The sequence below is a fragment of the Pelmatolapia mariae genome, linkage group LG12, assembly GCF_036321145.2.
Source record: "Pelmatolapia mariae isolate MD_Pm_ZW linkage group LG12, Pm_UMD_F_2, whole genome shotgun sequence".
Lineage (NCBI taxonomy): Eukaryota > Metazoa > Chordata > Actinopteri > Cichliformes > Cichlidae > Pelmatolapia > Pelmatolapia mariae.
The window spans coordinates 136,944-163,046 of record NC_086237.1 but is presented as its reverse complement, the minus strand read 5'-3'; the positions used below and the strand labels follow the sequence as shown (position 1 = coordinate 163,046).

Below are 26,103 nucleotides of genomic sequence, written 5' to 3'. Positions count from 1 at the left end.
CGAAGAACTGAATAATATAAAGGGAAAAAAATATATGTACCCCGGGGCCTATCACAGAGTTATTATGCCTATAAAACCCACTGATACTGCCTTGGGTTGCTACAGTGAGACCAGATGAAAGCTGTGGTAAATATTTTCTTGCAAAAAGAGAAATTTGGATGTTTTAGAACTTTGAAACACAAGTTCTGACAGTGAAAATAAAGATAAACTTTTCAATTGTGTAACTCAACCTGTAGTCTTGGTTCACCTGTTAGAATTACAGCATTGTGATAATGAGTAGCATGACATCAGAACTGTGTGTCAGAAGTCAAATTATTATTCTAAGCAAAGAGACACTTTCTTTGTGTCAGATCATGGCTGTAACTGAAGTTTTCTAAGGCGACAGTGCAGGGAACTCTAAAACACACTGATCTAAAGCACCAGAAGTGAGACGTTAGAAATTATGTACATCAAGCTTAGTTTACTTAAATGATTTTTGTTTGTTTTCTAGATTGATTTAACTTTTCCCTAAGCATTTTAAAAGTTTATATTTCCACACCAACATGAACCCAACAGAAACAATGGAGAAAAACCTGCAAGCAACAAATGCATGATTTTAAAAATTGGACCCAAATATACACCTGCTTATAATAATAATCAAAGTATGTTATCAATAAATAGTTGAAGTACCATTCTATTCACTTTAGTTTAAAAAAATTATTAATTTATGTCTTCTAGTGAATCTGAAATAGTAATATGTTTGCTATGCTGTGGGTTAATAGAGGGATATGTCTTTATTGAAAGTAGATAAAGTATTGTGCCAGTTTACAAACGATATAGCAGAAATACAAAACCATGCTTGATACATATCTGGCCTCAATTGCCCAGATACCCTTTTTTTGTATATTCCGATGATAGATTTTAATGAGCTAAATTAACATAATGCAGAAAACAGGAGAGTGAAACGTGCCAAATTGCTTTATTTTTGAATAAACTCATACACTTGCACACATGAAAGATATTTTAAATTCACCAAGAAAGGCATGAGTGGTATTTTTTATTGTGACATATCATTTGCTTCCAATATCACAATCATCAGATAACATCGGAAAATTACTATTTAGTGTATCTTATCCCAGCCTTTCAGGGGCAAGGCTTGGCATCTACAACAGGTTCGCAGCGGTCCACCACTGCCCGGACTTCTCCGATCTGGACTCCGTCGTACGTCCCGGTGATGGTGGTCCACTGGGTTTCTCCGTTGCGGTATGTTCGGCTGAGGCGAGCCGTGTAAGGGATATCGGCTTTGATCTTGCGGCCCTCCATGCGGACTTTGCAGGTGTGGTTTGGTGGGACTGTGAGCTCCACAGACACGGAGTGGCTGAGCGTCTCGATTACGGTGGTTCCCCTCGAGAACTGCAGCGTCTTCTCAGCACCAAGCTCAATTCCCCCGGAGCCGATGAAAGGGATTTCGGCTGTGATGCTGCCCGTGACACCAAGCATTGTGGCTCGTCCGATGTTCCAGGTAGTCTCCACCTCTGAGGTCTTTGTGATGGTGACTGTCTTCACCACTGTCTGGCACTCATTGTTGGTGATACCAGAGATACGCATGGTCTCAGGAGGATACTGGAAGATGGTGACCTCATCAATGCCGTACTTAACATCAGAGATGTGCTGGGTGTAGATGTCCCTGTTGATGGCCAGGACCTGGTAGTTCTTATACCAGTACTCATCACCTTCCCAGGGCAGGAAGAAAGCCTCAAACTGAGGAACAACCTTCCCAAGACCGTACTTGTTCTTCCCAACATAGATGTCAACTCCTGCACACGTCCTCACTGAATGTTGTGGCAGTGAACCGTAGGAGCCTTCCTTCCATTCCAGGAATTCAAAGTTGTCCTTGTTAGCCAGGATCTCAAACTCAGGGGCGTAATACTCACGGTCACCATAGGGGTAGCGGCAGTAAGGACCCAGGCTAGGGTTATAAAAGCCAGCCTCACACTTGTACTTGCAGACATAGTCAATGCGCTCGGTATAGCCGTTGTAGATGGAAACGGCTCCATTGGGCAGAGATCCATCCCAGGTCAGCCACTGCAGGTTGACATTATCGCCAAAGAGGAAGGAGGAAGGCAGATCCTGTTGCTGCTCCACGTCAGCAGGATTTAGAGGACCCAAGACCTTTCTGTTACCAGTTGGTTCAGGGACCCAGCCCTCCAGCTCTGGTTTCAGTAAGGACACTATATAAGAGAGACAAAGAAAAGAAAAAATGCCATAAAACAGAAGAGATAAGTGTCAAACATCAACAACAATTCAGGCAACAGTCTTTAATCTCTTTTTAACCTCTTAACACTTGAATGATCCTGAATTAAGGTTGTTTTTCCTTTCTTTTTTTTCTAGCTACAAAATATGTAAAATATTCAGAAACTACATTGTTGTGGGGGATCTTTGAATGTTGAACGCAACACACTTCAGGTTTACTTCAGTTTAAGTGTTACTATGGGTGTAACACAAAGCTGTTATCCATCTCTCTATACAATATGTCATAAAATGTATGATATGCTTACCTTTTCTGAGTTGTATGCTCTTCTTCACAATGTCCTGTAGACTGGCTGAGGACAGAGCCAGCAGGGCCGACAGCAAGAACACAGACAGCTTCATCTGAAGGTGAAACACAAAACCTCTAAGTTATGAGACCTTTTTACAAACTAAATATCACACATCAGAATATATTATTCCACCAATCCAGCTATCCAAATGACAAATGAGCTCAAATATTTTCTGGCGTAATATTTTACAGTTTCAAAAATTATTTCTTTCTTTCAGCTAGTTTCAGTTATTACAATTTTTTATCTTCACCAGTGCCAAACACCACAACACTTTAAACGACAAAGAACTAAATTTACAGCCGTTTATTTTTGACTTTACTCTGAAAGTTTAGAATCCAACATAGTGGACTCCATTTTCACTGAAAACCCCCAAAATATAGAAGAAATAAACATCTGTGCCACCACAATAATACTTTATATTTAGTTTATTTTCTATGTTACATTTTTGGGTGTATTGGGACTATTTATTCTACATTTCCCCCCATCCCACCGACCCAAAAGAGACAGTATTTATGACAGTAGTATGCATCAGTGAAACAAAACAAATACAAATTTAAAGCATTATAAATTTATATTTGAATTATATTTTTAATAGTTTTTAAAAACAATCATGTTATTATTTCCATTATTGGTCAGGTGGAAGTTATAAACACACATATAGCATATAAAATAACTTTACATTTGATGACTTATTGCCTTGAAATGGTCATATTAAAGCATTTCTTAAAACCACACAATATATTAAAATAGTAGATTTCCTCTTGCCACATCTGATAAGGTTTTTATTTGACACACATTTATAAAATAAAAAGAAATATCCCACTTTATAAGAAAATTAACGTCTGAATATGTCAGATTATTGTCATTTGAAATTTGAGCATGAATGTGCTGAACAGCACTCACCCTTACTGTCGCTCTCCGGTGAGTCCAGCTCTGGTCACCTCCAGGTTTATATAGTTGCTTTATTGCTGAATCATAAAGCAGACTGTGCACTTTCACTGTGTCTGGATACTGACTTTGAGCAATAAACTGGTCAAAGAAAACTACTCGTTTTGTGGGGATTGTTGTCAGATTAAGATGAAATCCCTTTTCAGAAATATGTCGCGTCTTCATCCATGTAACCAGGACAAAAAGAGCACTTAATTATTAATATCCGTTACACTGGATGGGCCCCTTCCTGGTTTTACCTGTAATTTTGTCAAATAATATTGACATAACTGCTGTTATGTATTAACTATGGTTTTACTGTTTTCTCTCCCAAAGCCTTCCAGTACTGAAGCCCTTAAAACAGCTCACCTGTTTCTGTTTTGTTGCTGTACTTTTGAAAGAACAGCCTTTGCTTTAAAATAAACAACACAATAAGTAGAACAGTAACTGGGGAGTGACCAAGCCAAGTATTATTGAGGTTTTTCCTCTGAATTAAAGTAAATAAAAGCATTTCACATGAAGACAGGGGGCTCTTTATGAGGAGTAGTAAGAACTCTAAATAAGTTATGAAATGTATGACTGAAATAAGCAGTTTAAACACTGTTGTAATGTAAATCTCCTGCTAAGCAAACCAGCATTAAGATATCTGTATAGTGGCACAGTAGAAAGATCACCCAACAGCTGGTTTTGCTGATCAGTTTTGATCAGTAAAACCAGTAAAATTTGTCTTTCAGACATCTGGCAGACAAAAGGGTAACTTAGGTAACTTAATCTTAGGAATCATCATTAATGAGTGCAGATAAGATGCAGAATAAGCATCAGGATTCTTAACATATAACAGACTGATAGGGAAATTTGCTGTATTTTCTAAACCTTTACTCTTTATCAGTAACTTTCAGTGTATCACATGCTTGGAAACCATGAGAAACATACATAGTAAAAACAAACCCATTCACTGCTTTTCTGAGTGAATGGGTTAAATGCAGAGAGGAATTTCCCTACGGGGATAAATAAAGTATATGTTAAATAGGAGCATGCAAGTCAATTTTTATCACACATACACTTATTGATCCAAATTGAATTGGTCACTCAACCACAAATGTTTTAGTTTCAAACCCACAGCTCTGGAGGTCCTGAAAGGAATGTATGAGAATGCTGCAGCTTTCTTGTCCATGAAGAACAGCCATAGCAATACGGGATATATGAGTTGTATATTGTAACTCTCTATCATTAGCTGGGGATTACAGTGTGTGATTAGCAAAGTGGTCTTTTAGCGCCATCTGCTGGATTTATCAAATATTCAAGTTCAGGCCTTTCAGGGGTTTATACTGTACGTATTTACCCTGGATTTGTAAATAAAGGTGACCATATCTGCTGCTTTATTTAATTCGTTTCTATATTTTTTATTGTTTAATCCTGGCTATATTATTATTTATGATGTGACCAACTGTATAAAGCTCCCCACGCAGCTTTATTTTTTCATATCTAGTATTTGTAAAACCCACCACTAATCTTATGCCAGGCAGTCTCTCCAGTGAAATGCATAATAAAGCTCTGGTATGTGAAACCCCAAGGAACCCTGCAGATGAGGACATAAAGTTTTTAATATTGTGAAGTGTCCAGATGGGTCTAGATCTCTGCCTCACTCTGGTCTACATGGAGCTTGAAGCTACATTCAAGCTTCCATCATCATCTTCACCACCATCAGTGTCTAAACTCCAGCGGTGCCCTGTCCAGCTCTCTTAGACTAGCTTTCTGTCTCCTGGAATCTCCTTCATCTTCTTGCGCTGGGAGACAGATTCTGGCGATGATACATATAAATTTGCCATCCTGGAAGAGATGGATTATCTGTACAAGATCTGTAGGGTCCAAGTATTACCTCATGCTACCAGCAGTAACACTGTAAGTAAGAAAAGATGAAGAGTGAAAATGTCAGAAATCTCCACCACTAAAACCATTCCTGTTTTGAGGGTTTTCTTACTGTTGATACTCGAGTGCACCTGCTGTTGATTTCATTAACATCAAAGCGACTGAAACTGATTAACAACCCGCTCTGCTACTTCACTGACTAGATCAGACTTGATGCTGTACTCTGTTTAAAAAGTGTTCCTTGAATTTTTTTGTGCAGGTCAATTTGCTGTGATCTGCTGGGGGAGCAGCATCAGAGCTGCAGATATTAACTTACTGGATAAACTAATCAGAAAAGCTGTATTTTGTGTTGAGTTTTATTCTAGTTTTTGTTTCATCTAGGTCTCCTTGGTTATGTATCATGTTTCTGTCTGTGTCTGTGTTGTGTCCATGTTGTCAAGCTTGTGTGTCATGTCTATGTCTCTCCATATTTCCTGTTTTATTTTAGAGTCTCGTATTTCCATGTTCAGTGTGTTTTACTTCCCCCTGTGGCGTCATGTTCATTTGTGTCAGCTGTGTCTCCCCAGGTGTTTCCACTTCCTTTATTAACCTCTTGTGTATTTAAGTCCTCTGTCTCCTTGTGTTCTTTGTAGGGTTGTCTGTGTGTGTTTACGTGTTTGGTTTATTTCATAGTTATGTTGTTGCATGTTCCGGTTCAGTTTCATGTTCTTGTCCATTGTCATTGTTTTCATGGTTAGTCAGAGTTTTTCCCAGTTCAGGTTTTCAGTTTAGTTTCAGTTTAGTGTTTTTCGGTTTTTGTTTTGTATCAGCCGCATAAAGGCTCGCCTTTTGTTTAAACACCAGTTCATTTCTCCCGTGTCTGCGTTTAGGGTCCGTTTCATAAAACGCTGGCGTTCCCCGCCGTGACAAACCCTCCATAATACAATATATCTATCTGATAGACAGTAATCTGCCCTTTAATTTTAATATTTGATTACTGTTTTAAATTATGTTTGGGTGTTGTGGTGATTTAGAAATACATATTCTCTTCCTCTACCTCAGAAAGCTGAGATCCTTTAATTGGTGCAGGAAATGTCTGCATTTTTCTATTTGCCACTTGTGGTGAGGACAATATACACTGCAGGAGTAAACTAAAGGAACTGTTGGGTCTGTGCCTGCAGGCCCCGCTGCTTCAGAGACTTATCACTTGTGAAGAAAGCAAGACAAACAGCGATCCATTTTAACTTGCAAGGGAAGCCTGGTTGGAACCAGGCTCTTGGAGCTGAAAGCTCCTCACCTGTTTCCCAGCCAACTTCGAAACACAAGCACCACCCATTGTAAAACCCATATGGTCATAAAAGGTTAAAACACTGTTGTGTGTGTGTGTGTGTGTGTGTTTGTGTGTGTGTGTGTGTGTGTGGTTTGCGTGATTTCCTGCTGATCACAAAGGGTCATCTCCCCTCACCCTGCATATGGCTCAATTCCTTTAAAGGTCCACCATACACAAGCATGAGGTCATAAAGGGTAGGAAGTTTACTAAATAAGAAAACAGAACCTTCACACAAGATGAAGAGCTAAACATTAAATGGCTTCAGTGAACACTCAGGAGACCGTGTCGCATTCTTCAGAGCTTTACTGATCCTTATTTTTCTTTGTAAAACTGTAATAACAGAAACAGAATGCAGTCTATTCACTCTCCATACAAATACACAAAGACGGACGTAGGTTACTGGCCTGGTAGCCTGGCTGCCCCTGAGTGGATCCGGGGCAGGCGGGGGGGCTTGGGGTTCGGGGGTGCTTCGTCTCCGTGATGGGGCTCTGGCTGGGCCTTGGGGGCTTCGGTCCTCGTCGGTGTGTCGCCGAGGTTGTGGACGGGTGGGTGCACGGGGGCTCAGCCCTGGCGCAGGGGGCCTCTGGTGCATCGGCCTAACTGGGGGGCTCTTTAACTGGCGGGGAGGTTGTTCCATCCTTGCAGAAGTCCACTCTGCAGGTGGGGGAGAGACATAGGAGAGGTGGAGAATAAACCTAACCTGGGTGTCTGTTGTCTTGTGTAGTCTGGAGATGATTGAATGTTGGGGTGGGTACAGTTTCCTCTGCGGTGGGGTGGGGTGGGCTGCCCCGGGTCCTGCGGGGCTTGGCGGTGCTGCTGCCGTAGGCCCCGGTCTGGATGGGCCTGGGCTCCCTTGCCTTGGTGGGTACCAGAGGACGGGGGTGCCTACTGGGGTGAGCGGGGGAGCTGGCCCTAAGGAGGGGTATATTGCCCCTCCCTTCTTTTCCTCCCCATCCCCCGGCTGCCTCCCTCTTCCCGCTCCACCACACCCACCCACACAGGTAGGGCCTTGGGGTGCGGGTGTGTCACCAGGGTGCAGGGGAGGCATTCCCCCCTTCTGTCCCCTTCTGGCCACCTGTGCCTCAATTTTATTCCACAACTTAGACATCCACATTATTCACACTCTCATAACACACACATATATATAGGGCCTTGAGGGTGACCACGTTAACGGCGTCCAGTGGACGGTCTGTGTATTCAACCCTACCTCTGGCGCCGGTGCCCACCTCTCAATTTTAAATCCATGTAGACATTGAGGGTTCTCGGGAGGGGCCGTGCTAACACCTGCTGCTCTCTGGCAGCAGCACCATGCCCTCCCTTGTTTTAAATGCACTTTAGAACAACACGCAGCAACACTACACATGAGCGGGAGGAGGGAGGTATGGGGTCTTCACACACCCCCGTTCTCTACTAGCCATCGGGGCGGGGGGCTGGGAGGAGGTGTTGGCTGTCCGATTGGCCTCCCTGCTGCCGCGGAGCCTGGGGCGGTCTGCTTGCCTCCACCCCGGGGGAAAGGGTCACATCTCTTGGGTCTGGGTGCCTTTTCCCCCTCTGGGGGCGAGGGTACCTGGACCTGGGGTATAGAGTATGTTTGGGGAGTATGATTGTGTGTACATGTCCATGTATGTCTATCCCTAAGTTGGGTGAGTGCTGAGTGTTTGTATATGTGTGCATGAGGGTGGGAAAGCATGTTTGTGTCTGTGTGTGCCTGTTTGTCTGTGTCTATATGTCAGGTCAGGTCTTAGACTCCACCTCTCTGGGAACACCCAGGCCCTCCAAAGTGTGGAGGCCTATCTCCCCTCACCACACTCCCTGCCGGTAACTGATGCCCTCAGGGGTTGGTGCATTGGTGGTTCTTGGTGTCCGGGGCTGGGCGCTCAGGTATACACCAGCTCACTCCCGGTGGCTACTTGGCGGGGCCTGGTGCCTGTCGCTCGGTCAGGCCTCTTCCGGGGCAAAGGGGGCCCTCGAACCTCCGGCCTCGGGGCCTGCAGCTCGGTTCACTCTGGCACAGCTGGCTGCCGGTGGAGGCGGCGGGCACGCCGGTGCAGCCCCCTCTGGCTTCTGCTTCGTGGCTACTGGGTGACCCCTCGTCTGGGGCTCTCAGCCCTTCCCAGGAGGGTGGCACGGATGCCCCTCCGGTGGTCCTCCTTGGGCTCTCGCACTCTGGGGCCTCTGGATGTCTGGAGCCTGGATCTCCTCCATGCCTGCTTCATGCCTTGGGGGACGGGGCTATCGCCCTCCACACCCTCTAGCAGACCGTTACATGGGGAAACCTTTTGTATACAAGCGCGCTGATCCACACAGGTTTGCACACGGGTGTTCACTGTTCGTAGACATAAACTACACCTTTCTTAGCTGCTACTTTAAAGCACATTGTGCGCTGTCTGTCCTGCGTGCTGCACAACAACTTTCAATATTTAGTATTTACTGCTGTTCACACTTAGCTAGATTAACGTGATGGTGTTGTGTTTAGTATGTTGCTTTGTTTGTTTGTTTTTTTGCTTGTTTTCTATTCTTTTTCTCTCAACAGGTGATCCAGGAGATTTTTTTTTTCTCTTTGTCTTTGTAAGTGCCCTTTCTCACTGTCCCTTTTCCCTTCTGTTTTTCTTTTCCTTCCTCTCTTTCTTTCTCCCTTTCCTATCCCCCAGTCATGTCTGTCCCATCTGTAACAACTGAAAATAAAATAAATAATAACAACAAAGTTTGATCAAATGGACCAATACAGCAATGCCATGATGATCCATTTGGCAAAATAAATCCATTTGGTATCCTTGTTGGTCTTCAGACAACAATTCTGACGGCTAAAGAACCAAATGGGACAGACAAAAAAAAACAAACAAAAAAAAACAAAAAAAAAACAAATACACAAAGATTACATTCAATATTGTTGCCTTATGTAAACAGTCACTACACAATCTCAGCATCGACAATATTACTATTACATTACTAGCATAAACAGCTTGTTTATGCTAGTAATGTAACAAACTCGCTAAACACAGAAGAAAATCATCACTTTACTGAACAAGGTACTAATAAGTGAGAACAATCAATTCTTTTTTGTTTGTTTTTTTTTGCCACACTTACAGATTATGCCTTTTCAAGAGCAACAGATGCAGGAATTTACAGAGATACTGAGAAATGGACCTTCCCTGTCAAGCGCTGGGAGAAAACCAGTGCTTGAGCTCTTACATGGCGCTTCCCTGTTAACCCACTAAATGGCAGGCTTTGCCCAGAGAGGAGCAGGAATAAACATATTTACTGACACGTTGCTACAATTACTTACAGAACGAATGATTATGACCCGTCATATAACAAACTTATAAAAAACATACCTCAGAAATACCCCGAGGGATAGAATAATGTGCCTGCAGTTAAACACTATAACCTCCCCCACCATTCAACAGGCCGGGGAGGAGGATAGAAACAAAAGAATGTCTTTGATCATGCAGTTTGAAACAAGGCTTACAAATGTCTTGATGCATTCTCAATCATCCAGGAAAGTAAATCTCCAAAAGTTGATTATGTTCATCTGGACGTAGCGTTTTGTGGGAGAAACAATGCTGTGATTGCAGCCATTCCCCAACTCTCTGTGAATGGTACTCATGGCCATTGATCAGTGGTCTTTGATCAGTGGGTTTTGGTCAGTGGTTGTTGATCAACGGTCATGAGAATTTGCATAATTATGATTAAGGAACTGACCTCACAGCCCATTGTTCCTTCAGTGGGCTGGTTTCAGTCATTATGCAAATGTACTGTTTATAAGATTGGGGAAACCTGCAGTCAGCTGAGACTGAAGAAGTCACTTGGATGAGTGACGAAACGTTTCTCCCACAAAACGCTACGTCCAGATGAACAGATTCAACTTTTGGAGAAGGCTTACAAATTTAAGTACAACAATGACAACTTTATCAAAATCAACCTAACAGGAACACTTTGAAAAAAACACAAGATCATAATGGGAAAATAAATTATGGTTAGATATATATACTCATATGGACTGGGTAACGTCTCAGGAGTGAACTGATGGCATATTGTTTGATGGAAATGAAAATGATCAACCTAGAGAGGGATGAATTCAAAGACACCCCAAAAATCAAAGTGAAAAAATGATGCAGCAGGCTAGTAAAATTATGCTGACACCTCACTGCTGCAACTTAAAATGGTAGTCAATAGTCTGTATGTCCCCCACATGCTTGTATGCATGCCTGACAATGTCGGGGCATGCTTCTTATGAGACAACAGGTGGTGTCCGGGGGAATCTCCTCCCAAATTTGGAAAGGGGCATCATTGAGCTCCCGAACACCTTGGCGACTTGTTGGATGAATCAAAACAATGTCCTAGAGGTTTTCTTTTGCATTTAGGTCACCACAAATCATTCAAATGAAACAGAAGCGTGAGGCTTTTTCCTGATTAGACTTGATGCTTCTTCTCTGCCACCTGTCCAAACAAGTCTCTAGAGATTTCTCCAGTAAATAGCATCACCATTCATAAAGTACTCAAACCTCAGTAAACATAGGTCAGGTAAGCGTGGGAGCCAGCCAATTGTATTAGTGGTGGGCAGATTGATCCAAATATCGATTGTATCGACACCAAGTCGGCATTAGTATCGAATCAATACCAATGGTGAGATTGATTCTTTACTTTAACTTCCGCTCTTGTTTGCAAAGCTGTGGTTTCGGCAAAGACGAAACAGCCAGGTCTCTGGACTCACTGCTCCTGTGTCAGGGCAGAGCAGGCACACTTCGCTCCCCCTCCCCCCTCTTGTGTTTAGATGTTGTGCTGTCACATGACATGACTTAGACGCTTTGGGGTTTATGTTGTTTACATATTATTTATATTTTCACCAGTTGTTGTTTTTGTTGTTGAGAATTTTAATTGTAATTTTTGTATTAGTTTCTTAACAGTAATTGTTTTTTTAATTTGTTTACTGGTTTGCGTGCACTTTTTATTTAAGATTTTTCTAAAAAATAAATAAATAAATAAATAAATAAATAAATAAAAAAAAATTGATACCTGTAAACCGCCATGGCAGACCTGATTGCACTTTCATGCTTCGCAGCATCATTTATTCTTACAATAATCACACGGTTGCTGTACATTTAATGGATGCAGCACTCCCACTGTCTCACTCAACAACGCAACACAAGCAGAGCACAGGTTTTAAGCCAGTGAGACGTGGTTGCAAATTGCAGCTGCAGGTGAGTCGATCCTACCTGCAACGACATCGCAGACCACACCCCGCCACAATAATAAGCATTTTCTATTTAATTATAAACTTTGTCCTAATTATGTCCTGGGTTTTAACTATTTATTAATAAAAAAGGAAACATCATAAAAAACACTTCAGATCATGAAAATTAATTGAGATTTAGCAGTTCAATGACGCATCCACCTTATTTATTGAAAAGTATCAGTATCGGTATTGGTATCGGTGATACTGGCCCGTATTTACTTGGTATCGGATCGATACCAAAATATGCCATATCTCACACCACTAAATTGTATCAGCACCTTGATCCTCCAGGAACTGCCTGCATATCCTCTCCACATTTGCATTGTCGTGCACCAGGAAGAACCTGGGACCTGCTGCACCAGTGTAGGGTCTAACAATTGGCCCAAAGATTTCATCCTAATACCTAAAGGCAGTCAGTGTCATTGCCTATCATATCGAGGTTTGTGTGTCCCTCCTCAGATGTCTACCACCGGTGAGTTACAGTGTGAAGATGATGTTGATCATTTCCCAGAAACACCTCATTTATTTAACATCAAGAGTGGCAGATTAATGGCCAAGCATGAAACAAACTGGTAAAATAATTAATTTAAGAATTTGTCTTCCACGTTCTTTTAAATTTATTTCTGGATGACCAAAAATAAGTATATTTTATAGGTGCTGCAGAAAAGGAAAAATCTGTAAAGGGAGAGAGTTGGCACTATTTCCTCATCATTTTCACAAATCACACCAAAGGTAGTATTGATATCAATAAGTAAACAAAAATATATGTTCCATCACAGAAATGTAACAGGAATATATTTTCAGGAAATGGCAAAAAACAAAACAAAACAAAAAACCTTGCATTCGATTTTTTTTTTATTAATCTCCTGTAGGAAAACTACTCTCTGCATTTAACCCATTCACTCAGTGAAGCAGTGGGCAGCCACCAATCCAGCGCCCGGGGGAGCAGTGTGCAGGGGCGGTACCTTGCTCAGGGTTACCTCAGGGTGGCCATTCGGTAGATTTGAATCCCCGACCTTCCCATCATGGGGCAAACGCTCTACCTAACGAGCTATCGCCTTCCCCTCGTTTTTTGCCCACTGACCTCCTTATAAGAGAGTGGAACAAGGAAGTCAGGGGCCAGTTGAAGCAACTGGAAGCAGACTGAAGATGCATAACTGCTGCGAAGGTGAGCACTGCTTATTGTGTTTTCTGTCAATTTTAATAAACACTATACATTTTTAAAAAAGGTTGCAAATTTAAAGATTGTTTTTCATGTCCGGCATAAATTTGCCAGTGTTGCTGCTGCTGATCCTGCTAGTTCTACCCTCAGCCAGTCCTCATGACGCTGAGAACACTACACAGCAGAAAGATGGTAAGCACAACCTGCCAGCAGAAATTTGGTAAATTATATGCTTATGATCAAATGTCTGACCTTCATACAGAGGCCAATAAGTTAATTTCATACTGCTTTGAAAGGGTTTAAAAGTAAGAGTTATAGTATGTCAAACAGATGTAGAGCACTGCGCCCAAGCAGCAAATACATTCAGTGACAAAAGCAGAATGAAAATTGGATTCTCCCCCTTAATTGGAGCTGGGTCCAGCCCTTGGCTAATCTTACAGCCTCTGGAATGGAAATCACTCTCCCAGAAAAGAGCAACAACCCCTCCCTTCCTTCCTAAAGATAAAACTTATTCCAAACTGGTATTTATCCAGTAGCCTGGTATTGCATGGGTGCGGTGTTCTCTTTCAACACTATTATATAATATAAAATTGTGTAGTGTAAAATAAAATATAAATATTGATTGATAAAATGTAAAATATAAATATGCGCTGTTGGGTATTTATGGAATATAAAATACTGAGGTCTTGATGCATGCTCAATCATCCAGGTAAGTAAATCTCCAAAAGTTGATTCTGTTCATCTGGACGTAGCGTTTTCAGTGGAAGAAACGTTTCGTCACTCATCCAAGTGACTTCTTCAGTCTCAGCTGACTGCAGGTTTCCCCAAATCTTATAAACAGTACATTTGCATAATGACTGAAACCAGCATCACTGAAGGTACAATGGGCTGTGAGGTCAGTTCCTTAATCATAATTATGCAAATTCTCATGACCATTGATCAACAACCACTGACCAATGGTCTTGAGTACCATTCACAGAGAGTTGGGGAATGGCTGCAGTCATGTGTGAACAATGCTGTGATTGCAGCCATTCCCCAACTCTCTGTGAATGGTACTCATGGCCATTGATCAGTGGTCTTTGATCAGTGGGTTTTGGTCAGTGGTTGTTGATCAACGGTCATGAGAATTTGCATAATTATGATTAAGGAACTGACCTCACAGCCCATTGTTCCTTCAGTGGGCTGGTTTCAGTCATTATGCAAATGTACTGTTTATAAGATTGGGGAAACCTGCAGTCAGCTGAGACTGAAGAAGTCACTTGGATGAGTGACGAAACGTTTCTCCCACAAAACGCTACGTCCAGATGAACAGAATCAACTTTTGGAGATAAAATACTGAGGTATATTTGTATTAAATATATTGAGTTAGATTCCAACACATGTTGTCACAATCATATTTTAGAAAGAAATATGTATAAGTAAAATATATTTCCTTAATAATATAATATGGAAGGATATATGGAAATAAAATGATAATATATCATATTTATGTATTTTTTCCTGTTGATGCTATTTAATGATGCTAGTATACATTGTGTTTCGATAGCACCTGGTCATCAGGCAAAATGATGCCAATTAAAGCAATTAATTAAAAATCTCAAAATTTTATTATATACTGCCAACTTGGTGGTTAATGATTTTCCCATCATTTTACTTTTTGTGTGCCTGCATTTTAAAATTTCATGCATGTCCTTTTCCTTTTTTTTTATCCACTGTTAACCACACGAACAGATTCCAGTGGCATCCCTCCAACTGCAGTGAACAGACCGATGCAAACAAATCTGCCACTTCTAAGTGTTGCTAAGTTAAAACAGAAGAGACAAGTTCAGTTTTCTCCGTTTGTCCCTATCAATGGTACTAACCTGATGTGGGTGACCTGGAACAACTCTCTTCCTAATCATACTGTCTCACTTTACAATGGCTATACTAATCGAGTTGATTATGTCTGTAAGTACAAGTGTGACGCTGGCTTTTATACGCCCAGCAAGGGTCCTTATTGCTACTATCCTAGTGCGACAGAAAAGAGAAGTTTTCGATTTGAAATATTGGTTAACAAAGAGAACTTTGAGATCCTGGAGTGGAAGGCTGGTTCGTATGGTTCAGTACCGAAGAATTCAGTCTGGACCTGCTCAGAGAAGCAAATATATGTGGGCAAGAACGAATTTGGACTGGGGAAGGTGTCCACTCAAGATAAGGTTTTCTACTTGCCTTATAATGATAAAGAATTTTCCTACAACTACTATAAGGTCCTGACCATCAATGAAAATGTCATCAGCCAGACGATCTACAATGTCAGATACAACAATGATGATTCTGAAATCTTCAAATTTCCTCCTGAGGTCATGCATGAAGCAACCATCAGCAACTATGAATGTCACCCAGTAGTGAAAACAGAGTCACTCTCAAAGACATATGAGGTGCAGCAGAGGTGGGACTTTACCTTTTCTATCAAGTTTGGGGTTAAAACATCCATTAAGACTGGCATTCCACTCATTGTGGCAGGAAAAATTGAGGTCAGCACAGAGGTGAGGGTTCAGTTTACAAAGGGAACCACTGTGACAGAGAGTATGACTGAAACTGCCTCTGTGGAGCTTATCGTGCCACCAAACCACTCCTGTAAATTTTCCACTGTTCGGCACAAAGAAAAAGTTGATATCCCATTCACAGCACTCCTCAGGCGTACTTATGGTGATGGAGAGATCCACACAACGTCTATCACTGGGACATATGACAGCATTCAGGTTGGAAAAATCCAGGCTGTGGTCGATCGATGTGAACTTCTAGAAAAAGTCAAGCCTTGTCCAGTCCAATGCAAATCCAGTGTGATGTCTGATGATGTAAACCTTGTTTTTCTTCTCTTTACATCATTTTCCTGTTCATACTGGATTTGAATCAGTTTGCGGTGACCTCTGCTGTTGTCAATTGGCATTGAATTAGACTGAAATCAATTTCGAGACATTGTACTATTATGAAATAAATACAGCAATTAATTTTTTTTGCAAAAGATTAGATTAGATTTAATTTACATTTTACCAACTTTTATGGAAACCGTTCTAATAACTGTAAACACCTATGAGCTATATCGTTCCTTCATGTTGGCTTCACTTTTTAGACCTGGAAACGACAATATTGTTTTACCATTTATTGGATGTTTATGACAGGAAACACACTCTTGATTTTGCCTAGCAGATGTTAGCAGTGTAGTTGATGTACAAGTGTGTATAAGAAGTAGCTGGTTGTAGTTAAAGGCCAGTATAGCAGTTGCTGCTAGAAATTCTCTGGTGCTGCTGATTTCAGGCCTGAAACCAAAATGACATAAGGTGGATCATGGTGCTGTGTACCTAAGATTTATAGAAAAATATTTTACTGCCACTAAAAACTGTAAAAGAGTGATAATAATACAACAAGTGAAATGCAATATTGGTTAAAAAAAAGAAAAGAACACCCATTTGATAATTTTAATGTTTTACATAACTGGATATAATCTGGTCCTTATCTTAGTAACAGCAGAGGGAGATATTTTATTCAAGCCAACATGATTCCAGGAAAGTGTTTAAAGAGACATTATTAACACAATTGCTTGTATATCCATATTAGCCCCCTAGCCTATCGATTCTGAAGATTAAGGACCCTAGAACGTACTTAATCAGTTTTTTTGTTCACTACCGACTTGGTGGCTTTACCTAAATATATTATCTTAACCCGCTGGTAATGCAATTTCTGCATGCATGTCCATTTCACATTTTGGAGAGGCAAAGCGTGAAATGGACACAGTGGATCAGCATGTCTATTACATGTTTTGACGTAATACTGGGGTGACACATAACATATTTCCAGTGTTGGGTTTGCTGCCTAATTTCGTTGTACATGTATGTAGCGCCCCAGACTGTGTACTCCACTATAGCCGGGTACGCCCTGAGTTCTAGTTACCTTGAACTTAGTTAGTTGCCCTCAGTGCAAGTTCCCCTGATTTACACACTTATAACACACAGATACACTTTTGCCTTACTCTGAACTATAGATAAGAAACAGTACAACACACAAGATCTTCAGTTTCAAACAAAGCGGGTTTACTGAATGGACTGATAAACACCCAATAAATCAGTAAAGCAAACAGTCTCTTACTATGATAAGTTATAACAATAACAACAGTTAAACAGTTTGTTACCGTAATGGGCCCCACACACTCACACACTCGCTCACACCCCAATTTCCCAAGTCCCCTCGGTGCAGGCCTGGATCGATGCTTGTGTGCGTAGGAACCAACGGTCCTAAAAGAAAACAAAATGGTGCTCCTACCTGGAACTCTTAGTCTCTTTCCACAACTCACAGCAAGCCGAGAGGTCCGTCCCTTAGTCCCTGCAGCTGCACACTTACTCCTTCCGAGCAGCAAACCTGATCGGTCAGCCTCTGCAGTTAGTAGCCTCTCGTGCTGTACAGGTCCGGTGATCCTTAGCGAAGTCCGCCTTTAGGGCTAACTCCGGTTAGCCAAGTTAGCACGCCGCTAACTAGGTGATTCCGAGGCAACAGTGCAAACCAGTCCGGGCCGCACCACCTCACAGTCACGCTCTCTTACTCAGCCGTCGACGTGGGATGATTTATCCTCGCCGTCCATTGGGAAAAGTCTCTGCAGACGCTAGCCGCATCTCGCGCACGCTTTTTTCTCTTCTCTGCTCTCTCGTGGCTGCTGCCTTCTCCCTCGTCTCTCCTTCCGCTCTTCCCCTTTCACAATAAAAGCACCTAAACACAAACTAAGTTATGAATAATACAAATATAGGAAAATGAACAAGATAACTATTCAGCTGTATACATATACATATACACATACACATAACTAGAAATAAAACTTAGCCCCATAAAATATACCCGGGCTACATGTACAATGACAAAAAAAGGGCTATTCTATTTTGTTCTATTCTATTCTATTCTATTCTATTCTATTCTAACTAATCAATGTAATCATAAGTTCAGTAATCACATTACAGTTACAATTATGTCGTTACTTGCATTACATTATTATACTGCTAACACAACTTGGGCTCTTTGCCAATATCTGTACAGACCAAAGGCTATTGCAAAGCTAGCAAAGAACCCAGAATGATGTTAAAGCCAAGTGAATGCTGACCCCAGCCCAGAGGCCAGAGCCTGAACTTCATTATGTAAGAAAGGCAGTGTGATGAGAAGTCAGGGAAGTATCATTGAAGCCTCCATTTCTGGCTATACATGTTTCCTCAGTAGAACCGCTGTGGCAATTTCTTGAAAGTCTATTTGGACTGATTTTCACCTTTGCTTTGTGTTGTCGGTTTTGTGTTCATATATAAAAACTAAAAGAAAGATTGCACGAATAAGGTCATGCGTAAATCAACCATCAGCAACCATGAATGCCACCCTGAAAGCAATTCCCTCTCAAAGACCTATCAGGTGGAGCACGGGTAGAACGTTGACTTTTCTATCATGATTAGTAGAGCAACCATTAAAACAGGCATCTCCTTTATTGCTGATGGATGAATTGAGTTTGGCACTGAGGGCATCACCTCAGGGACAAACTCAATTCGCTTCAGCATCAGTGATACTGTCTCTGTGGAGCTCACTGCCTTGCCAAACCACTCCTGTAACATGGTTCTGTATAAATAAAAAGGCAACATTCAGTTTGCAACACTCTTTAGAGATATCTACGAAAGTTGGCGATGTACACAAAACATCCGGGGCGATCGTGGCTCAAGAGTTGGGAGTTCGCCTTGTAATTGGAAGGTTGCCGGTTCGAGCCCCGGCTTGGACAGTCTCGGTCGTTGTGTCCTTGGGCAAGACACTTCACCCGTTGCCTACTGGTGGTGGTCAGAGGGCCCGGTGGCGCCAGTGTCCGGCAGCCTCGCCTCTGTCAGTGCGCCCCAGGGTGGCTGTGGCTACAATATAGCTTGCCATCACCTGTGTGTGAATGGGTGGATGACTGGGTGTGTAAAGCGCTTTGGGGTCCTTAGGGACTAGTAAAGCGCTATACAAATACAGACCATTTACCATTTATCCATCATTGGGATGTATAACAGTGTTCAGGTTGAAGAAGTCAGGGCTGCAGTGAATCAGTGTAATATCCTAGATGCATCTAAACCTTGTCCAGGACATGTAAAAAAGTATGATGTCTAACAAGTTTTTTTTAATTAGGGAGGGTTGCACTTTTTCCTAAAATTAAGCTTCTGTTCTTTTACAATTTAAATCAACTTACTATAGCTACTTCAGACGATTCTGATCAAATAGAATATAACTCAATATACGTTTATATTTAGCACCTCAAACATGTTGTACAGTACATGATTTAATAAATGTTTTTATCTTTACACCTGTGTTTGTTTATTACCTACCTTCACTATGATGTTCAGAAGACTGCTGTGTTAGGGTACCTGGGTCTGGTGACCCATTGTTTATGTTTGGATTATCAATATTCTTTGATGTAGTCTCTCTAATGGTATAGTCCTTTGTATTTCTAGCTCCCAAAGTTATCTTTAGTATTTCCTGATTTCTAGTTCTTAGGTTTTGTTACTGTGCCTCCCCTGTGTTTGTCATCTTTTTCATGTCCGTGTCTCAGCGTGTCTCATGTTTCCTGTTTTACTTTGATAGTTCCTGGGTTAGTGTATTCTGTTTTTCTTCCTCCCGGTCTCGTGTGTCTGTCTGTGTGTGATTAGTCCCAACTGTGTTTCCCTCCTGGCCCTCATTCTCTGCTGTGTGTTCTGCCTGCCTGTTTAGTTCATGTTTTGTTGGAGTCCAGCAATAAATTTTTAGAGTTAAGTTCTGCTGGTGAGCCTGAATTTTGGGTCCATTCTTGCCTGCTGTACACAGCAAACATGAGATGCTGAGCAGAAAAAGTTGTCCTCACTTTAATTTTACATATACAGTGGGATGCAAAAGTTTGGGCAACCTTGTTAATAGTCATTATTTTCCTGTATAAATCGTTGATTGTTACAATAAAAAATGTCAGTTAAATATATCATATAGGAGACACACACAGTGATATTTGAGAAGTGAAATGAAGTTTATTGGATTTACAGAAAGTGTGCAATAATTAATTAAACAAAATCAGGCAGGTGCATAAATTTGGGCACTGTTGTCATTTTATTGATTCCAAAACCTTGAAGAACAAATTAATGGAACTCAAATTGGCTTGGTAAGCTCAGTGACCCCTGACCTACATACACAGGTAAATCCAATAATGAGAAAGAGTATTTAAGGGGATCAATTGTAAGTTTCCCTCCTCTTTTAATTTTCTCTAAAGAGTAGCAACATGGGGGTCTCAAAACAACTCTCAAATGACCTGAAGACAAACCATCATGGTTTAGGGGAAGGATACAGAAAGCTGTCTCAGAGATTTAAGCTGTCTGTTTCCACAGTTAGGAACATATTGAGGAAATGGAAGACCACAGGATCAGTTCAAGTTAAGGCTCGAAGTGGCAGACCAAGAAAAATCTTGGATAGTGTGGAGATTAGAGGGATATTTTGCTGCTATTGTTTATAATTGCATTAATAATTAATATTGATATTGCATTCAGATGTTTAAACATACTGGTATCATATCAGCCTTTATTACAGGTCCAGTGAGAACCACTTTAAACTGTTGAGTTGAATTTAGAATCTTAAATGTTTATAGGCAGATTACATTGCATAAAGAAAGGCCTAACTCTGAGTATAGTCTATGCTAAAGTCCAGACAGGAAGTGCAGGGTTTTGAGCGTGCTTGTGAAAGTGAAACTAAAGCAGAATCTAAGTGTAAGTTACTTTGAGGAGCTGTTTGGATGATGTTATTTTAATAACCAGGTTATTCATTATTATCTTTTATTCATATATATCTTTTGATTGAGCTTTTAGTAGTGGTTCTTGATTAAAACATTTATTCAACATATTACATATATAGTTTCAGTTAGGTTATTACATGTAAGGATGAGCCTCTGTTCTGGTGAAAGGTCAGAAGTGCAACGGGTGAGATGAGAGAGCATGTAAGGTCGAGACACACACACACACACACACACACACACACACACACACACACACACACACACACACACACACACACACACACACACACACACACACACACACACAGTAGATAGACTCATTTATAGGTGAAAGTTTAATCATGTTTTGCTGGTGACTGCAAAATTGTGCCTGCATGAGTGACAGTTTGTTGCAGAACTACTGCTGATGTTCCAGACGATAAGCAGTTACAGAATAACGAACGCTTGTTGAAGTGACCAAGGTTTTTCTTTTTGCTTTAAAGCAGGAGCAAAGGGGGAAAAGCTTATATATTTTGGTTAAGTCTGATAAAGTATAAATTAGAATGTACCATTACATTAAGAGCAGTAAAATGAAATAAAATGCTATACCAAAACAGGTTATGACACAGGAAATGTGAGTTCTAAAATGAAGTTAGTGTTAACACACAGAAGTTGTTTCTAGGGAGCTTTTAGCTATAATGAAATTTATTCAGGAGTAATTGATTATATGCTTACACTTAGTTGATTAAAATGGTTGTTTTCTCTTTGATCCTTTAGTAGAATAAGTGTTTATGATGATTTTCTTGTGATCTATTGTGAAAGGTGATTTTAGGTCAGAGCTACGTGCAGCTGCGACAGTACAGGATGTTGAATAGAGTGAACAACAGGAAACATGTGTGAAACCAGTGCTTTAAGACTGTTAAAATGCTGTGGACTGAGATGAGTGATGTTTAAGACTATATATGAACAAAAGTCAGAAAGTCAAAACATAATAGCTTGACCTAAGTTTGAATAAAGAGAAAATTGATGAACATAAGTCAGGGGAAGCGTAGTAGGGAGAAAGTGTTTTTATCCCTTACAGGAGAAGATTTCGACAAGAGAGGGACCCATAAAAGGACAGACCACTGGAGATTCACAATGATGATTTGCTGAGCCAGAGGACGGCTAGAGAGGGTCAGAGAAATGACACGAGTGAAGTGTGGTGACCCTCTAAAGAGAATCATCAAGAGAGGGAATGTAGAGTATAGGGATATTTTGCTGCTATTATTTGCTGCTATTTTTTATAATCATCATTACCATTCCATTAATAACACTATTGATATTGCATTCAGATGTTCAAACATACTGGTATCATATCAGCCTTTATTACAGGTTCAGTGAGAACCACGTTAAACTGTTGAGTTGAATCTATAATCCCAAATGCTTAGGCTGAGTGCAAGTTATTTTGAGCAGCTGTGGATGATGTTTAACATCTTTTATTCATTCATATCTTTGGATTAAGCTTTTAGTAGAGGTTCTTGATTAAAACATTTATTCAACATATTACACATATAGTTTCAGTAGTGTACGTGCTGGCCTTCTGTCTAGTGGAAAGGTTACAAGTCTTAGCTGAAGAGGTGAGAGGTGAAAATGAGTGCAGCAGAGGCTGACACACACATACACACACATACAGTTAGAGAGGTTCATTTGTAGGTGAAAGTTTGAGCATGCTTGCTGTGACTGTGTTTCTGTGTGTACGTGACTGTTTGATGAAGAAGCAGGTGCACGATGCGAGAGCTGAGCTGGCTTGCGGGAAACCACCGGGGAGAAGATGGAAGCCAGTGTCCTTTAATTGTGTCACAAGTTGTCAAATAGAACGTTTGTGGTTTTGAGTTGACGTATCCATGTAATTTACGCAAGAGGGGGCGTTCTAATACCCCGATGCATAAAACTGTGTTCTGAAGTTTTGGAGATGAGATCTGATGCTGTCTGTGTACAGATTACATCTCCACACGCTGCGTGTGTTTCATTAAAAATCTTCGTTTGACTCCACCTGACTGGGTCAGTGTATTATTCCGATCTCCACCTCTCTCGTCCTCAAAATGAATCTTAACAGCGTCCGGTGGCGACAGGAAGCACCTGGGATGGAGACGAGGCGATGATCTTTTCAAACTGTGTTAAAAGTCATTGTGGTTTTGATTTGACGTATGCATGTATTGTATGTGATGACGTAGAGGGGGCGTCAGTAAACATACCCTGATGCATAAAACTATTGTTGTGTAGCTTTTGGGGCGGAGATCTACAGTTGATGTTTTGCAGTGTTCATCTCCCCACGAGTGTGTTCATTAAAATCATCGTTTGACTCATCGTCCTGGACCAGTGTTGTTATTTGGATTTCCTCCTATATCCCTCCTTAATATTCGAACCCTTAACAATCGACAGAAGCGACGAATGGTGAGAACAGTCAGAGTCAACCCACAGACCAGCACCAAAGACCTACAACATCATCTTGCAGCAGATGGAGTCACTGTGCATCGTTCTACCATTCGGCGCACTTTACACAAGGAGATGCTGTATGTGAGAGTGATGCAGAGGAAGCCTTTTCTCCGCCCACAGCACAAACAGAGCCGCTTGAGGTATGCTAAAGCACATTTGGACAAGCCAGCTTCATTCTGGAATAAGGTGCTGTGGACTGATGAAACTAAAATTGAGTTATTTGGGCATAACAAGGGGCGTTATGCATGGCGGAAAAAGAACACAGCATTCCAAGAAAAACACCTGCCACCTACAGTAAAATATGGTGGTGGTTCCATCATGCTGTGGGGCTGTGTGGCCAGTGCAGGGACTGGGAATCTTGTCAAAGTTGAGGAACACATGGATTCCACTCAGTATCAGCAGATTCTGGAGACCAATGTCCAGGAATCAGTGACAAAGCTGACGCTGCGCCTGGGCTGGATCTTTCAACAAGACCACGACCCGAAACACTGCTCAAAATCCACTAAGGCATTCATGCAGAGGAACAAGTACAACGTTCTGGAATGGCCATCTCAGTCCCCAGACCTGAAAATTATTGAAAATCGGTGGTGTGAGTTAAAGAGAGCTGTCCATGCTCGGAAGCCATCAAACCTGAATGAACTAGAGATGTTTTGTAAAGAGGAATGGTCCAAAATACCTTCAACCACAATCCAGACTCTCACTGGAACCTACAGGAAGCGTTTAGAGGCTGTAATTTCTGCAAAAGGCGGATCTACTAAATATTGATTTCATTTCTTTTTTTGTGGTGCCCAAATTTATGCACCTGCCTGATGTTATTTAAACAATTATTGCACACTTTCTGTAAATCCAATAAACTTCATTTCACTTCTCAAATATCACTGTGTGTGTCTCCTATATGATATATTTAACTGACATTTTTTATTGTAACAACCAACAATTTATACAGGAAAATAATGACTATTAACAAGGTTGCCCTTCGCCTCATCAACAATATCACTTTTTTCCTCCCACAGCAATCTGATCCACACCCAGGGCTTCAAAGAAGAACAGGAAGTCCCGAGATGCATTTCCTGCTAGGTTTCCCGGGCAAGCTGTAGTAAACCCTCAAAGCACTGCCCCCCACAGTGACCACAATTTACTACTCCACAAACCAAGAAAATTAGTAGCTTCAAGTACACACAATAAAATCAGATTACCCTATAGCATTAAAATACATGGAAACCAAGAAACACGCATACATGGGCACCAACATTTTAAGACTTTTGAACCTTAAACAAATATCTATTTGACTGAAATGGAACGTATCATTATTATTAATTTGCCACTCAGCTACATTCTCCCCTGCAATCAGTCAACGCCCTCTGTGACTATTAAACCTCAACTGAATGGAAATCTCCCTGCAATGCTGTTACATCCTGTGAGGCTGTGGGAGTGTGTGGGTGTGGTGTTGTCCTCTCCTTCTCCGCCTCCTTCTTTCTTGCCCCTCCCCCCCTTGTCTCTCTCTGCCCCTGCCTTCTCTCTTAGGATGCAGCTGCTGCTCATCTGCCCTCGTTTATCACCAATTACCCTCCAGAGGTGATATAAGCTGGAGGAGAGCAGCGCGGCGGGTGGGGAGAGGCTTCTGGTGGATTTCCTCTGTGTGTTTCTGCATGTGCTTCTGTGCTGGTCTGGTCTAGGTGTTGGAAAGGGCCCGTTGTGTGTGTTTGACCAACCCACCATGCGTGGCTCTTTGTGAGTAGCTCTCAGCTGAACAGTGGTTTTTCCTCAGGTGAAGCGGCCTCCATTTCTTTGGGTTGGCCTGTCTGATTTATTGTTAAAGCAGCGTTGCTGCCTCTTTCCGTTGATTCCTTAGTAGTGCGCATGCGCCAACCTGCATGCAGCCTGTTACAGTTGCTCCTGCTTTTTCTCATTAGTTTAGCTTTTTTTCTTACTTATTCTTTTTTTTCCTTACTTGTACTTTCATCTGTTTATTATCTTTCCCTCATTCATGTGGATTGAGAGAGTTTTTGTTCTGCTGGTGGCTGCGGAACTGTTACTTTTATCGAGGAATGGGACGGCGGCACAACTCCCACATACTGCACGGACTGTTTACTCCAGAGATCAGCTGATCGCCCTGATGCCGGCCGGCTCACCGACCAGACCCGCAGACGTACTAGCTGAAATCTGAAGAAAAACACAAAGGGGATGCAGAGATGGAGGCCAGAAAAGGAGAAGGACTACATACATACAGCTCCTGCTCCCTCCCCCCACTTGGAAGATCAGATCACAACCTGATTCACCTCACCCCCCGTGCCAATTGTGAGGAGGGAACCTGTGACCACGAGGAGCATTAGGAATTGGTCAGATGAGGCCTTAGCGGACCTACAGGGCTGTTTTGAGGTGACCGACTGGGAATCACTCTGTGAGCCTCACGCCGAGGACATCAATGGGCTTACTGAGTGTATCATGGACTACATAACTTTCTGCACCGACTCCATTGTTCCAGCTCAGACTGTTCATTGTTTCCCAAATAACAAGCCGTGGGTGACTAAGGACATCAAAGCCCTCCTCAACGACAAGAAGAGGGCTTTCAGAGGGGGCAATAAAGAGGAGGTGAGAAGGGTCCAAGTGTTACTAAAGGACAAAATCATAGAGGCTAAGGACATTTACAGGAGGAAGCTTGAGTGGAAACTACAGCAGAACAGCATGAGAGAGGTGTGGAATGGCATGAAGACCATCACTGGATTCAACATCAGACGGGGGCTCACCCAGCAGCCACAGTGCAGAAGCCACAGGGGGCTGCGGTGA

General features: G+C 41.7%; 3 protein-coding genes across 3 annotated transcripts in view; 1 reads left to right on the top strand and 2 right to left on the bottom strand.

Moving 5' to 3' along the window:
* Window positions 1-17,739, bottom strand: part of LOC134639179 (natterin-3-like) — a 23,422-nt gene extending 5,683 nt beyond the window's left edge. Inside the window, exon 1 of the mRNA XM_063490274.1 lies at window positions 17,382-17,739. The gene's annotated coding sequence lies outside the window, so the exon portion shown is untranslated. The remainder of the gene's footprint in view (window positions 1-17,381) is intronic.
* Window positions 1,113-3,692, bottom strand: LOC134639178 (natterin-3-like). Its single transcript, XM_063490272.1, has 3 exons — window positions 3,483-3,692; window positions 2,538-2,631; window positions 1,113-2,210 (listed from the first exon to the last, which is right to left on the bottom strand). The coding sequence occupies exons 1-3, from the start codon at window positions 3,690-3,692 to the stop codon at window positions 1,123-1,125; spliced, it is 1,392 nt and encodes a 463-aa protein (XP_063346342.1). The 3' UTR covers window positions 1,113-1,122.
* On the top strand, window positions 13,070-26,103 carry LOC134639176 (natterin-4-like). The gene is made up of 6 exons (XM_065471845.1): window positions 13,070-13,088; window positions 13,197-13,274; window positions 14,814-15,919; window positions 23,710-23,905; window positions 24,993-25,047; window positions 25,620-26,103. Exons 1-6 carry the CDS (start codon window positions 13,070-13,072, stop codon window positions 26,101-26,103), a joined length of 1,938 nt encoding a protein of 645 aa, XP_065327917.1.